Raw genomic sequence first — 17,421 nt, forward strand, 5'->3', positions numbered from 1 at the left:
AATTTAAGATGGGATTGTGCTGATAAAAGTGATGAGAGCAATTGCAGTAAGCACTTATAAATTATATTTTCATTTTAATATTCATTTGAAGAAACACAAGACTTTTTATTTTTTACTTTTCTGGAAAAGAGAATATTATTTTTTTATAATTAAAACATATTCCAATGCTATCTATTGTTTACCATAAAAACTATGCAGCTGTAGAACCTAAGAAAAACTGTTTTATTTTTTGATTTAAATATTGTTTTCTAAAAGATAGTGAGCAAAAAATTTACAGTGACTTATTTAAACCTTACAATATAATGCATTTTATTTAAACTTAAGTGCTCTGTTTCCCTCTTATTTATTTTTTATTTTAGCAAAAAATTTGATTCACTAAAAGTTAATAAATTATCATGGACTCTTGAATAATGTTGTGGAACTTTTTTTCTTTTATTGATGCATGAGGAATTCATCATTTACTTAAACAGTAACATGTAAAAAACACTGTCGAATTTTACCTCTAAACCTAACTTTAATAAATTTGATTTTTGCATTAGAGAGGTGCTTCGGCTGTTTTTGCCCAAGATAGAATTTTTTAAGCCTGAACACACTTGAATCCGAGATTTAATGTGGCACATGAAGGCTGAAATTTGCAGAGACAATACTTGCTCAGAGGAATGTCAAAATAAATATATTTTTAGAGATGATTTATTTTATTTCAGAGGAATTTAATACTATATATTTTTAATATATTTTTTTTTACCTTGAATCAAAAGAATTTTTGTATAAATTTTTTTTAAATTTTTAAATAATGAGAAATATATCGGGACTTTATAATAAACTTCAGCACTTCTTTCAGCTAATGAGAATTAAAATTTTACATAGAAATTTCTTTTTACTTTAACAGTTATTGCTCATTCTTAGTTAGAACTTTTCTTTATTTAATAACAATATTAAGATCATCATTAAATATTGTGTTAAATATGCTGTTTCATTTGCTTCACATATTCGAAAAAGTCTACATATTTTAGCATTCATTTATACCTTTTCTTGTCTAGGTAATGCTACCTGTGCGGAAAATGAACACCTGTGTGCTTCGCAGGATCAATGCATTCTGAGCAATTTCGTTTGTGATGGCCAGTTTGATTGTGAGGATAAATCAGATGAGAAAAATTGTGGTAATTTTTTTGAAACATTTAAGTTGCTTTTAATTTGTTGTTGGTAATATATAAAATTGAGCCATGATAGCTGAAGGGATAGAGCATTTGCCTCCCAATGATGTAACCTAGGTTAGAATCCCAGTGGTGGCAGGTTGATAAGAATTCTGCTCTCAGCTCGCACGGACCACAATGCTGGCTGAAATACTCTCAGTGGGATTATTGGTTAGAATCTTTTCCCCTCAAACTAATCACGGGAGGTCTTTTGTTTTTCTCTCCATGTAGCACAAATGCGATTAGTTCTATCAAAAAAATCCTCCACGGAAACTAGTTTGTCGTATTGCTTGATCCAGGAGTTCCCTTGTCTTCTGTGTTTGGTTCAAAATTACAAGGCTATGGAGTTGAACTTTGATAGTCATAAACTGAGAATTGGTTCTGCTGTTCAATGCTGGTTGTAAAATGTTACACAATATAAAATATCTAAAATTGTAATTAATTGCCATTTACCTGCTTATGTTTATTAATTAAAAATTAAATATTTATTTTCATATTTTAATTTTTTTCTTCCTTTTAGTAATTCGTTTACAACAATAGAATCATGATTATCTGATGTAGCAGTAATTAAAAAAAAAAAAGAAAATGTCTGATAATCAGGGGGGGGGGCTTTATTTTGTACATTTTTCAAGAGTACAACCTTTAAAGTAGGGGTTAAATTATTTAAATGTGATAGCTATTAGCAAAGCTGAATAGTACAAATATATCTTGTTATATTACTTTTGCCAAATTGTTCTCACTGTTTCAGGTGAAGAAAATCCTCCTTGCATCTTCCCCAGTCATTCTTGTGATAACAGAACTCGCTGCTTAAACGTTACCCAGTTTTGTGATGGCACTGCTGATTGTGAAGATGGATCTGACGAGGGTGGCGAGTGTGGTAAGTAGAGTTTCTTCATATTTTCTTTCTTATGTGTGTGTATATATATATATATTTACACACACACACAATTCACAAGTTGTCCAAAGTTACAAAGAGTGCAACCAGAAGAGTCTTTCAGACCAATTTAAAAAAAAGATGGGCATTTAAGCCATCATGTCCAGTTGAAAGACAAAATAACGTCATTGCTATAGGATGAGAGAAATCTGTAACAGCAGGATTTGAACTTGCGAGACACTCTCAAGCCTACCTCTTAGCTTAGGTAGGAGGTAAACATCCTCTTGAATTATAATTTAATCAGGAGTTTTGCATTATTGAAGTATGTTTGTAAGTTTTTAAATATATTATTTATTGTAAATTTTTTGAAAACTGTAGCAGTTTTCTTAGTCATGAAATCAGCATTTTCTTTTTCCTCCATACCATACAGATCAAATATCTTTTGCAATGTACAGTCAGTCAACGTGTTAAGAATTTTCCTGCATTTACAATTGTTTCTTTATTATGGACATAGTATTTACAAATTGTATTTACTGAATGATTAAGATTCTGTCCTAGAACCGGACTGTAAATAATAAAGATTTTACTATATTTAAATAATAGTGTAGTTTCAATGACAATCTTGTTTCAAAATAATTTTAAAAGTATGAGAACCATTTCTGTATTACCATCTTTTGTTTTTAAACTGCTTATCTTGAAGCGTGCAAAGAATTTTTTCATGTTGTTTAATATAAGCATAATACCATTTTTTTGTTATAAAATTTTTTAACACTTAATTGGAAGAATTACATTCAAAATTAATAAATAAAATTTCATTATTATTAATTAATGAGCTAATATTTAAAAATTTCTTTCAGATGATTACTAAGTTCTTACTCTTTTCTAGTATTTAATTAAATTTTTGTTTAAATACTGTAAATAATATTTAGATTAAATAAGTAAATATATTTTTTCACCGAATGCATTATTATTTTTTTAAAAATAGTTATGTTATTTAAAAAAGTTTTGAAAAGAGATTGATATATTAAGAGACTGAAGAACTCAAAGATTAAGACCGTAACTTTGTTCCCTGTTTAAGCCTTAGCTATTGTAAACTAAAGTTTGTATTTTCATTTTCTTAACTAATTTTTTTTGTTTTATTTTTTGGTCAGAATATGAACAGTGCTTGCTAAGTGAATGCAAATATTTGTGCCAGACAACACCTAAAGGACATATTTGTTATTGCCCAGCAGGATTACAGGTTACAGTAGATGGCCATTCTTGCACAGGTAAATTACCTTTTTGATTTTCAACATTTTATTTTTATGTCTATATTTTTTAGGCTTAGTATTTGAAAACTGTAATTTTGTCAATTTTTTTTTATTTTATAAGATATAACATATATCTTAAAATGAATATTGTGAAATTATTTTAATTAAAATTGTTTAGGCTATTAAATATCATGAACCATGCGTTATCAATTTCAAGTATTTTTTTTCAATAATAAAGCTTTGTGGTTTAATTAATAAAATGATTAGTAAAACCATTTTTATTTATAATATCATGTTATTATGTTTGTTAAGAAAAGAATCTTTATGTGTAACATCAGGAAATTTAGTCACTGGTCGGAATGTGTATAATATTATTAGTTCATACATTACTACTACTCCAAAATGTACTTACTGGTATAACTTTTTTGTCTAAAATGGTATTACTTGCCTGTGAATATTTTTGCTGGTCCATTTACGTCTTTGCTTTAGATTTTAAAAAGAAGTAGTAAGAAATTACAATACAGAGAATGCATAATGTTGCAATTATGATAAAATAAATTATTTAGTGTCAAAAACACGGGCCAAAACATGAAACCAAAAATAATAAAAAACAGCATATTATTCTGTTATATCAATTTCTAGTCTGAGAATTGCTTTTAATTACTTAATGGTGTTCTGAATCAGAGTTTAATGGTCTCTGGCTTAAGAACCATCATTAATTTCAAGCTCTGTATTATGCAGTAATTGTTACATTAATGTAATAATAGAATTAAAAAACCTTTATCAAAGTAAACATTAAAAAATTTTTTTTATCACAAAAGAGAATAATAATAATGATCAAATGAAATTAAACTCTTGCTATAAATAATAATTTTTGCATTACATTTATGTTAAATTTTTTTATTTTTATAAAGTGTAGGTACTTTACAGTTTCTTTTTCTTAAAGTATTTTTATTCAGTACTGAATTTTTTATGATTAATATGTAAAATAAGCTGCGTTTTCTTTTTCAAAAAAGTTTGTTTTATGAGAAATATTATGACCAATTTTATAAAATTTTTTAAAAAATTTTATAATTGCTTTCGCGTCAAATTTGTTACTTATGGAATTGTAATAAAAATTTGAACTCTTGTAATATCACTTGATCTGAAAAGCTGTTTCCTAGATTCTTATATAAAGAAATGCTTTTAATTTTTTTAAAATGAGCATTTTAAAATTTTCATGTGAGGAAAGCTCATTGTCCTATTTATTCTTACATTTTTATTATTAAAAAGTTCAAATTTCTATTTCTGTGATCACAGTTTTTATCTATAAAAACTCATGGTATTTCAGAAAATTGTCATGGTATTTCAATTAGTATTAGAAATTCAATTTACTATGTATTTACCTTTCAGAAATTCCATCTTGTGAGCAATGGGGAATTTGTAGCCAGAATTGTTTGCAATTGAAACACACCCATAAATGTTTTTGTGAGCCTGGTTACCAGTTGGAATATGATCATTTCACTTGCAAAAGCACTGGTAAGAATATTCATTTGTAGATAGTATAGATTTTACAAAAGCTTTCTCAACTCTAGATTTAGTTTTTATAAATCTTTTTACCTTATCTTTTTATTGGAAAATACTGTTTCTGTTATGTCTGGGGAAAACATAATTGAATCAAATTTGCAATATATTGTGATTTTGTAGGCCAAATAAATAATCACTTGATGTAAGCTATTAAGAATTTTCTTTAATCACTTTGGATAAACATTTTTTATTTAAGCTTGATTAAAGTACAGTAAACTCCCGATTATTCATGGAATTGGGGGGTCCCCAAAGCGGGGATAAGCAAATTCACATAGTATCCGCAAAACGCTTAAAAAAGGCACGCATCAACAATTTTTAATATAAGTGATAAATTTTAATATTTATTATTAGCAGTTTTCTTAACATTTTTTAAAATTTCTGCATGAAAAAACCTGCCAACTTTTTTTGTTTCTTGCTTTTAGAGATCAGGAGGCTAAAATAAGGCAAGCACAAGTAGACTTTTAACTCGAGAGTTCATATGCTGCTGAAAAAATAACGCGCAAAACAATGTTCGAAACACATGAATTATTTCTTATAAAGAGTTACTGCACATACACGATTTTTAAAAGCTTTTATCAGTAACAGAGCAAAAAATTAGCAACTGACTATAATTCTGAAATCATGCATAAGGCCCATAAATTATTCAAGGCCCTGCTTCATTCTTTTTCATTTAAAGGTGTAAGTGTTGTGTGGGGACCACCATCGTTTGTTAGTTATCAATTTTGTAACTGATAAGAGCTCCAAGAATGTGTTACATGTTGACTAAATAAATGACTAAGGATGAAATTTCCCATTCAAGACAGAAAAAACTAGATTTATTAACTTGCTATCAATATCATTGCTTTGAGTAAGAATGAGATATAAGAGAAGAAACTGCTGTGGTGGGTGCAGAATCTATTCATAGAAATTTGAACTTCATTCTACATTTGTAGTTCAACAGCTATATTGTTCTAAATGCTATATTGTTTATCATTGCAAAAAAAAAAGTTAAATATGGATGATTTGCTGTATTTTTCAATAATTTTGTAGTATTGGCTAAAATACATGATTTTCAAATACACATTTAGCTTTCCACTAGTGTCACTATAAAAGAAATTATAATTATTCATGTTTAATTTTATTTATTTGTTTATTTTTATTTGTTTTAATATTGTTAATATTACATTTGATTGATTTATGAGGTAACTGTTTTTTGACAATGTTTAATTTTGCTGAAAATACTTTAATGCTATTTTTATTTTTCATTTTTAGCGTCAGCTGAACCTTATATCATATTTTCAAATCGCCATGAATTGAGAAGTGTTGATTTGAAATCCATGGCTGTAAAAGCTTTAATATCTGGTTTACAGAATACAGTAGCAGTAGATTTTTATCATTCATCCAAAGGAGATCTAATATTTTGGACTGATGTTGTTGAAGATAAAATTTATAGAGGCTATGTTATATCGGGGTGTAAGTATAAATTATTTTTTTCAAATTTTTCATTACTATTCAGAACAATTTTGATGTATTTTCATTAATGCTGAAATTTGTTAGATTGTGTTTTTGTGTTGAGTAAAAAAAAATTGTGAGAATTTTCCTGATAATCTGTTAAAAAAGTTTTTTCCTCCTTAACTACGAAGAGTTTTGAAAATTTATTGTTTACAACTAATCTAGAGTATTTTTTTTTTCAATTCTGAAAAAAAATAAATAAAAACAAAATTGATTTGATGTAAACAAAAAATAGAAAAATCAAAGAAATCTCATCTTTACCCCTTCCAACAAGCTATTCTTAAACTTAATCTTTTCTTTTTATAGAAAATCAAAAGAACATAAACTCAAATTCAAAATGCTGTAAGAAAAAAATTTGAGTGGTTCAAATGTAGGAGGATTTAAAGGCTAATAGAGCATATTCTAATTTCACCAAAAACTGGAACATTGATTCTGTATAATCAATTTTATTTTATCATTTTATAATGTATCTGAAGTATAAAGTTTCAGTGATGTATAATTTTTAATTTACTAATTTTTAATTTATCTAATTGTTGTTTTTAAATTTAATAGTAAATTCATTCATAATTTTATTAATATTATGTACTTACATAGAATTAAGCAGCATGTACACTTTGAAATTGCACCAATTTGAATTTTGTAAAGGCTAACTGTTATATATTTTTACGATATTGTACTTCTAATTACTGATAGCTAGTTTGAAAAGTTGGCACCTCAGACATTTAATATCTTTAAAACTAAGGTTATTGCTTACATTATAATTCTAAAACACGGTAATGAAGTCATGTTATTCATAAGTTTCGATAGAAATTTGTGGAAATACCCCTGGCTTATACAGTCTCAAAAAAGTCTGTCATTTTAATATTTATTTTAATATTTTGTTTGCATAATTTGTAGGCTGAAAAAATTATTACCCTTCATCTTCCAAGCTGATTGTGTTGTAACAACTGTTAAAATGCAAAAGTTTTAAAATCATATTGCTAGGTGTCTAATTAGAGACAAATGAAAGTGGTATTTCACTCTTTTTCTGCTGCATTTTATGTCTGCAATATCCCACTATGAACTAATCATAAGTCATGGTTCCCAGTAAATCATCGTAGTCAGGCATCACAGACCACTTTGATCTGCCTGCCAAGGGACTGAGGGTGTACAGTATTGGTTCTAATTAAATCCACTCTGCAAGGGTCAAAATTTTAATGGCATGTCTTTGGATCATCTTCAGGAATGAGTTCGACTGTCACCAATAGCCAATTGTATTGCTGTATTGTAACGTAAATAAAATATAATTACTTTATATCTGAAACATTTTAAAATAGTGAAAAAATTTTTAAAATTTTATTTGAATTCCTTTCATTTAGATTTAGAATACACCATTGTGGGAATGAATGATTATTTTATATTTAATTGTATTTAAATTGAATTTGACCAAAATCAAAAAATTTTGTTTTCAAATTGTGGACAAAAATATGACAAACCAATTTTTATTTCTCAATTACGTAATTATTTTCCTTACATTTGTACTTAGTCTATTGTCTATAAAAAAACTTTAAAACTTCTGCTTTCTAGCACTTAACATTTTGAGGTCATACTAGCAGATCAGCTGCTATAATTTTGTTTTAGGCTACATATTATGAATATAAAATATAATTTCTAAGTTATTGACATTCTGTGTTGGTGCCTCTCAGACTACTAAATATCCAGTTAAATAATATATTATGCATATTCATATAAAGAATTTTATAACTATGGTTTAAAATATTTTTAATAGCTTTATTTTTAATTGATTTGTTAATGATGTAATAAAATTTTAATTTTCTCCGTCTTTCAGCTCTTACCAATATTGAAGTAGTGGTTCAAACTGGTCTTGCAACTGCTGAAGGTTTGGCAGTGGATTGGATTGGTGAAAACTTGTACTGGGTTGAAAGCAATTTAGATCAGATTGAAGTTGCTAAACTTACTGGTGAACATAGGCGTACACTTATAGCTAGTAACATGGAAAACCCAAGAGCTATTGCTTTAGACCCGAGATTTGGGTGAGTAATTTATTTTTTGAATTTTTTGCCTTAGAAATTTATGAAAGGTAATATATTACTTTTGTAAATAAGGGAATATAAATACTTTTGCCTTCTGCAGTCACTTATAATTACAAAAACTGAAACTTTTTATAATTTTTTGGTGAAAAATATGTGTTTTCCATTAAAATTTTAGCACTATATTTTACAGATATAAATTATTTTATTTCAATGTTGTTGAGGTTGATATTGCATATTTGATAACTTCTTCCACTTTTGGCGGAAAAATTTTCTTAGATATATGAAGTGATATAAAAAATTATATTTAATAAATTGATTTTTAATTTAATAAATTTGACTTACTATGTTAATGACCATCAATATATGTAATTAGTTTAAATAATATATAAGACCTGTTAAGTATAGTGCAGCATTTTTAAGTGTTGGTAAATATAAACATTTTAAGATATTCTTTATAGTTATTTTACTACCACTTTAAATATTGTGGAGACTTATGAGACTTTCAGGTTAGCATGCATGACAGTTATTTTAATACGAGTGAGAATAACATGTTCAAATTTGGAATGGAATAATAGAGAGAAAAAGAAAATATTTCACATTCTCATGTGTAATTATGGCACAAAAAGTTTTTNAACCCAAGAGCTATTGCTTTAGACCCGAGATTTGGGTGAGTAGTTAATTTTTTTGCTATATAAATTTATTAAAGGTAATATATTACTTTTGTAAATAAGGGAATATAAATACTTTTGCCTTTTGCAGTCACTTATAATTACAAAAACTGAAACTTTTTATAATTTTTTGGTGAAAAATATGTGTTTTCCATTAAAATTTTAGCACCATAATATCTAAATTATTTTACAGATTATACAGATATAAATTATTTTACAGATATAAATTATTTTACAGATATAAATTATTTTATTTCAATGTTGTTGAGGTTGATATTGCATATTTGATAACTTCTTCCACTTTTGGCAAAAATTTTTTCTCACATATGAAGTGATATAAAAAATTATATGTAATAAATTGATTTTTAATTTACTTAACTTGACTTACTATGTTAATGACCACCAATATATGTTATTAGTTTTAAATACTACATAAGACCTGTTAAGTATAGTATAAAATTTTTAAGTGTTGGTAAATTTAAGCAAATTAAGATAATCTTATTAGTTATTTTACTACCACTTTAAATATTGTGGAGAGCTATGACTTTCAGGTTAGTGTGTATGATATTTTTACAGTTATTTTAATATGAGTGAGAATAACATGTTCAAATATGTAATGGAATAATAGAGGGGGAAAAAATATTTCACATTATCATGTGTAATTATGGCACAAAAAGTTTTTGGTTTTTCTAATGCATTCTCTTCAAATTATGTAATGTATCACTAATATCACTGTAATGTTTCACTCATTGAATCAGTTTAGTGTTGTTGATATGGGAAATGGGGAAAATTTTTATTAAGGTTTTGATCTACAATTATTTGTTACATTTTGCTTGTTGCTAAACATACTAATTGTATTATCTTATGTTTGAATTTTTTCCCTTTTAGAATGCTATTTTGGACTGATTGGGATACATCTGCTCCCCGTATTGAACGTGCTTCGATGAGTGGTGAAAATCGTTCTGTAATATGCAGGGTAGATGATATTACAGATGGAGCTTGGCCTAATGGATTGACTTTAGATTATGTTGCTAAACGTGTTTATTGGATAGATGCAAGGTATAGTTTTCATTAAAATGGAAATTTAATGATGCAATAAATTTTTCATGGTTTTATATTTCATTCATGATGATCAAGCGTTATGCTTGTTAAAATGTTTTAAAATTTTTGTAAATAGTTTGCATCATATTTTTGATTATTTTAATTCTTTTAAAAGAATTTTTTCCCATTATTTTTTGAATTAAGTTGTTTCTGAAAGTTATACCAGATTTTATTTGCTTAATTAATTACTTGAAAAAGTAGCAAAACTTAATTAAATTTGAAAATTGGCATATTTTTATAAATGTCATTAATAGCGTTTTAAGGTTTTCTGCAATATCATATGCATTCTAATTAAAACCTTTGTATTTAAACATATAACACCAAGGACAGCTAAAGTTTTTGGGTTAATATTTGCTTACATATTTTTTTCTTTCTAATTATTGTGTATTTTGTTTTATCTGTCCAATGTAGATTTTTTGATGGTAGCATTTTGTATAGACTATTAATAAATAATTGCAAAAAGTATTTGTTTTAAAGTTTAAAAAAAAATTTTTGACCTATGGGTACAGATTTTTTTCCTCCAGAAATTATGCACCTTTTAAGATAATTCATACTAGTTTTCATTAACTCCTCGTGAGTTAAGCTTGGGGGAAGAAACAAAAACATAAAAGAAACAATTTCTTTTTTATTATCATTGAATCATATGGAAAGAGATAATGCTTTTAAATTATAAGCATAATAATTATGTGTTAATTTTATTATGTGTTAATTTTATTATGTATTAATTTTATTATATATTATTGTTAAATTTTGAATAATTATTATTATTATAATTATAAGTTTAAATATAGATCACTTTCATTTTCTTATTATTTTCTTTTTTTTTATTTCTTTCCTTTCTTCCGTTTTTTTCTGGAATTTTTGAGTGATAGATCATTGTATTTTAGATCTGATTCCATCCATACCATCACATATGAAGGAAAAGATCACAGAGAAGTTCTCCGCAGTCACGAAAGTCTTTCACACCCTTTCAGTATTGCATTATTCGGTAATTTTGTGTACTGGACAGATTGGAGAACAAACTCTGTTTTGAGGGTAAGAAGTATTAATTGAATTTTTGTTTAGTCATTCTAATATTGATATTTTTAAAAATTATTTTTTAATTTTAAAAACGAATTGAATGAAATATAAATTAAGAGCATTTAAAAGTTTTTAAAGTGAAATGAAATTTTTTTGGTATTTATGATTTAAAAGTCTTTGCATTTTTTAATTTTTTTAATTCTTTTTTTGAATTGTATATAGTTGTTAATTTTGTAAATGCATATTTAAAGGACTAGTAGCAGTATAATGATAAACCACTTTTTCAAAAAATCCAGAAAAGTGTTTTAGTGTAAAACCCTGTAATTTTCATGTAGATAATGATATGTTTCTATGTATTGTGCTGTTATTTAAGTGGAAATTTCAGAAATTTGTCTTGTTTCTCTTTGGTGCAATGCTAAGGAACAGTTTAATGTAAAATAATGGCTCTTTATCAAGTCTTAATTTGCAAGTCCCATATTTGTAAAACTGTATGAATATAATATTTTTGAGAAAGACAGGTTTTGTGTATATAATAATTGTGTATATAATATAAGTGTAACTATATTTCTAAGCATTTCATAATTGAGTAATGATCTTAATTAAATTTAATGATAATAGTCTAATAGTATATCTTAAGATAATATTTTTATATGTTTCTATTATAGTTAGGGTATTTTTTTATTTAATTTATCTAGTTTTTTCATTTTAAATTCTGGTCACATGTGATTTTTAATTATTTTTAAGTAATGATGATCCATATTATTTTTCAGAATTGAGACTCTATTTGGATATTTGTTTTCTTTCTAACAAAATTCAAAATAAATAGTTTTTAGCTTTGATATTTATTTATTTTTTGTTTTAATTATGCATATCACTCTCCAGTTTTACATAACTAAATACAGTTATTCATTGAAGTACTTAAGTTATATTTTCTAGAAATTTTCATTCTTAATTTTTATAAAATTTGCAACAAAATACATATATAATAATATTACGAGAAGAAAAAAATTATTTTAGGGAATGTTGCTATAATATGTTTTTTATTTCTTCATAATTTTAAGGACTTGTGTGGAATTTTAGTGTATTATAAAGTTTTAAAGATTTTATTTCTTTATCACAGTAACATTATATTTTATTTTCCCTAGGCAAATAAATGGAATGGAACTGATGTAAGAGTAGTTCAGCGAGCTATCACACAACCATTTGATATTATAGTTTATCATCCTTCCAGACAACCAGCAGGTTAATAATTTTCCATGCAAATTACATTTTTATTATATTTCAATTTTATATTATTTATGTAAAACTCTTATATTTTAAATTAATTTTAATTTTTAGATTGAAAAAATTTATTGAGGTATTATGTGTTTGTTTAAAAAATTAAATGTCATTTTTTTTAATGTCACCTTTTTTATTCTCTTTGACTCTAAAATTGCTGATAAAACCATCTATATCTAAGCAATATGACATTACCAGAGAAGCAACTATTACAATTTTATAATCAAGATTATGGTTTTATGGCTGAGTAATGTAAATTATAGTTTTTAATAATTTATTTTAGTTGTTTTTAAAAAACAAAACCCTCCTGAACTTTTATTACTCTTCATGTAATAAGAAATATTTATAAATGGTAATTTCAAAATAAATTGTATTTCTAAGTTGATATGGTTGATGGTATTAATTCAGAATTAAATAATGTTTGAATTATCTGTTTAATTTTTCCCATTTTTGGAAACTATAGAAAAACAATAAATTTAAATTACCATATTTTTAGGTAACTTTACAAATCCATGCAAGGATAACAATGGTGGTTGCTCACATCTCTGTCTTCTCAGTTTTAACAATGCTCGAAGTTGTGATTGCCCTCATCTTATGAGTCTTGCAGCAGACAAGAAAACTTGTTACAGTATGTTTAACTTTTTTAATATTTCTTCTCATTTTAAAAAAGAAAAATCTTTCATATTAAGTTTTTCTTCTCTTTTCAGAAAATGAAAAAGTTTTGCTTTTTACTCGTCAGAATGAAATTAGAGGAGTTGAACTCACTATGCCTTATTACAATATGATACCACCAATTAGTTTACCTAAAGTAAATATTTGAATATTTAGATTCTTAATTACCATTAAAACAATTGAATTTTTTTGATATTTTTAAAACCTTTTTAAAATGTAACAAAAGTAAACTATTTTTTGTAGTCTCATTTTAGTTTATTTGTTTTTTTTTCTTTTAGGTTATGAAAGTTTATCAAATAGACTTTGTTGCCTCTAGGCATCAAATATTTTGGTCTGATTTGGATTTAAATGAAGTGAAACGTGCAAATTTGTCTGGTTCAGTTGTTGAAACTTTAATTGATACAGGTACAAAATTAAATATTTTTTTCTCATAAGTTTAAAAATTAGAGGAGTTTGTTTTTATTTATTAAGCAGTTAGATGAATACCTGGTTTTTGAACAGAGGTAAAAAAAAGTAAATAATGAATAAATCAGTACTGAAACAACAAATGCGCAAAGCTGAAAAACATATACTGAAACAATTATTGTAGCTAAAATAGTTATTTTTTTATTTACTATTATTTTTTGCCTTTCCCAGTGACTTTATGTTATTAGATTAAGCAATATATGTATTAAAACTGCACCAATTATCAGTAGTACTTTTTACCAAAATTAATAAAACTTCATTGGCGTCAATTTATTTTTAATTGATTTGGTTAATGGTGATTGAAACTATGGTTGTATTTTAAGGTTTCCCTAAATGTATAAGTAATATTTTAAAATTAATTTTGTGTTTCAATACATAGCTTATTTTTTTTACTTCAATAAATGCCTGTTACTAAATTTAATTAAGCACCATTGGTGTCAATATTAGCATGGAGATTTTTTTAGTTTGTCCAAAAATGATTAGTACCATTTCTTTCTTTATTTTGCTTTTCAAGTCATAATTTATTTATTTTATTTTGATTACCATTTATTTTAAACTTTTTAGTTTTTTAGAAACACGTTATTAATGTATAACTGTAAATAAATTAAATGTGTGGTTTTAGTTAATTTTAGATTCATTAATTTGGTGACATAGTCTGTCTATGCTACCATGTATATATATTAAACAACGAGTTTCTCTAACATAATGATTAAAAAATAGTTAAATATTAAAGAATATGCAATAAACTTTTTTTTTATTAAATGGAGCTATGAGCTACCAACATCACTGGTGTTATCTTAAAATATTTGAAAAAATAGAATCATTTATAGTTTAACAATGTTTAATACTAAACCAAACAGAAAATTCTATTTTTGAAATGTGTCTTTCGAATGATCTAATTTAAATTTTTGAACGATATTAAGAATGGGAAAAAAATTTCTCTTTTCCACCACTCTCCAAATTTCAAGATCAAAGAACAAACATTTTTAGAGTTATAAGAGACACAGACAGACAAACAAACTCTTATTTATTATTTTAGAATTATTTATTTTATAAGATGTTTTATGAATAATTTACAGTTCTGTTGAATACATGATTTTGTTTTGAAGTAAATAAAAAAAATTACTTTGTTTCTATAGTATTAGAAAATCCTGATGGTTTTGCCGTTGACTGGGCTTCCGGAAATCTTTTTGTTTCATCTTCTGCGCTTGAGACCGGGGGAAGAATTATTGCTACTAATTTAGATGGAGAATATGTTGTCAATATTATTAATGAAGATCTACATAATCCACGCTCACTTGCTGTTGATCCTTTTGAAGGGTAAATTATTTCATCAAACCATATTAAGTTTATCCTTAGTTTTTTTTTTTTTAATATTCTGTGATCTGTTTTTTAAGTAAGGGCCATTTGAAAATAAAAACCAAAGGAAAAAAAATTTTCATGAAGCAAATTTATTTTTTAATGCTACATTTGTTTCTCTTTGTTGTTTTTTTTCTTCGAAATAGTTACTAAGTTTGCTTAAACCTTATTGTACTTTACAACTATATTTAGAATTCCCTCTTCATACTAACTTGCCGTTTGCTCCGATAAACAAGAGGTCTCGACTAATTTCACGTCATCGTTATACTGGTTGCCACCAAAATGATGTTTGAAACATCTGGAAAGATTAAAATTACTTAACACAAGGTCTGCACTGTATCGAGGGGTGGTCCAAAACTTCCCAGGTAAAAGAGATGAATAAAGCTCTGAACTGAGATGTGGAGAGAGTCATTGTCATATAGTAGCAAAAGTTTCTGGCAGCATGTCAGTAGGAAGCTTTGTAAACTTATCAACATATCAAATCTGCCGGTGAATGTATGCAGCGGACAGGTTTTTTGCCGACTAAAAATGCATCACTGACCGTACCTAAGTATTTGTTAAATTTGAACATTTTAAAGACACAGAACTGACCGTACAGGTTACCTACACAGCTGTAATTGAGCACAGTTGTTCCCAAGGAATGCTAGGATATGACACAAGTACTTGTTGCGACACACACGTCACCTATTAGTGTATATGACAAAATGGCCCTTACTTAAAAAACAGCCCTGGTATATAAAAATCTTATCGTTAGTTTACTAAGATTTTTTAAAATTTATTATTTGTCTTATGGACTAATTTTAAAAAAATTTTTAGATGGCTATATTGGTCTGATCATGGAAATGCTGATGTAAATCCTGCTATCGAGAGAGCTAAAATGGATGGCACTTTTCGTGAAGTTATTCTCTCTGGTTCTTATGATAGTAAACTGAATACAGCAACAAGTATGTTTTTAATGTAATAGATTTATAGAGTACAAATTTAATAAGTAGTAAGATTAACTTTTAAATCTTTCACTTTTTATGATAGGTTTATTTTTGGATTTTGATGTATCTGGACATTGTTTATATTTTGTGGATAGTACAAATAATGTCATCAAAAGAATCTTTCTTAACAATATGAAAGTAGAGACAGTGCCAATAAAAGTAGAATTTATTCAGAAACCATCAGCTCTTACTATTTACTATAACACTTTACTTTATGCCACGTTTGGAGATAGTGCCATTCATTCTGTTGATAAGTTGTCTGGAGAAAACCATACTGTTTTGAGAGAAAATACTGATGGTGTCTACGGTCTTAGAGTTTACGATGAACAGCTACAAAACAGTAAGTGTTATTTAAGGTTTCTTGATCTCTGTCAGAGTTTTCAAAAATATATTTTAAAATTTGTTTTTAGTTGAATCTAACAAATTAAATAATATTTTGTTTTTAGCTGCTATACTTAAGTTTTTGCAAATTAAAAAAAAATATAGATTAACATTTGAATTTCAAGAGCAGATAAAATATTTTTTAAACCTAATCATTATAATAAATATTAAAATATAACTTTCTTAATAAATAATAATAAATATTAAAATGTAACTTTTATTTTCGTATGATATTCAATTTCTTGTAAATATCTTGACGAAAACTTGGTGAAGCTGCATGCAGTTTCTTTGCATGAAGCAAATTTTATTATCTTGAGCTATCTGGTTATGCAAATATTCTGTTGGTTAAGTAAATATTCTGTACTATTAACTCAAATGAAATATTTTAAAAAGGATGAAGTGAGTAAATACTAGGTGAAATAATTTTATGTTCTTAAAATTATTTGCAGTTAATTTTCCTTCAGTGAACTTAATTTTAAAAATGTTTTTATTCTTGTATTATATTCAATTTCTTATAAATAGCTTGACAAAAAATTGATGAAGTTGCATTTATTCACAAATTTTGTTATAAAATATTATTCTTTAGTTTAAGTTCTTACAAATCCTGATTAAATTTTGCCAAATATATTTTTCATTGTTGGGTAAACTGCTACATAAAGAGTAATTTTTTTTCTTCCTATAATGAAAAAATAGAAATATTTAAAAAATCAAACATATGTTTTATTATTGTAAATTTGCGTGTAATTAATGTTGGAACATAGTTTTTGTAATGGAAAATGTAATTTCATTTGTGACTAATTACTTATTGAGATTAAATTGAGACTAATAATAATAATTTTGTTTTGTGTATGAATTGCATTTTTTATTTGTCTTAAAAGAAGTGATTTTCATCGTCTCCATTTATTAAAAGAATACCTTATTTTTTCAGGAACCAACATTTGTTCCTTGAATAATGGAAATTGCTCTCACATATGTTTGCCTATTTCATCGATAGAGCGGGTATGCAAATGCACACTAGGTTATCATGAAGATCCCACCAATGAAACTAACTGCATTGGTAAGACATTTTTTTTGTATTTGTATT

General features: G+C 26.2%; 1 protein-coding gene across 1 annotated transcript in view; it reads left to right on the forward strand.

Annotated features, from left to right (window-relative positions):
• The window catches only part of LOC107447694 (LDL receptor protein 1), a 139,388-nt gene that overhangs the window by 41,095 nt on the left and 80,872 nt on the right, over positions 1–17,421 (forward strand). The window contains exons 27-37 of the mRNA XM_071177760.1: positions 8,203–8,407; positions 9,964–10,134; positions 11,064–11,211; positions 12,342–12,438; positions 12,971–13,102; positions 13,182–13,282; positions 13,425–13,551; positions 14,751–14,931; positions 15,787–15,914; positions 16,000–16,296; positions 17,266–17,394. Coding sequence (XP_071033861.1) covers positions 8,203–8,407; positions 9,964–10,134; positions 11,064–11,211; positions 12,342–12,438; positions 12,971–13,102; positions 13,182–13,282; positions 13,425–13,551; positions 14,751–14,931; positions 15,787–15,914; positions 16,000–16,296; positions 17,266–17,394 — 1,716 coding nt within the window. The remainder of the gene's footprint in view (positions 1–8,202; positions 8,408–9,963; positions 10,135–11,063; positions 11,212–12,341; positions 12,439–12,970; positions 13,103–13,181; positions 13,283–13,424; positions 13,552–14,750; positions 14,932–15,786; positions 15,915–15,999; positions 16,297–17,265; positions 17,395–17,421) is intronic.

This window comes from Parasteatoda tepidariorum, chromosome 2 (assembly GCF_043381705.1).
Source record: "Parasteatoda tepidariorum isolate YZ-2023 chromosome 2, CAS_Ptep_4.0, whole genome shotgun sequence".
Lineage (NCBI taxonomy): Eukaryota > Metazoa > Arthropoda > Arachnida > Araneae > Theridiidae > Parasteatoda > Parasteatoda tepidariorum.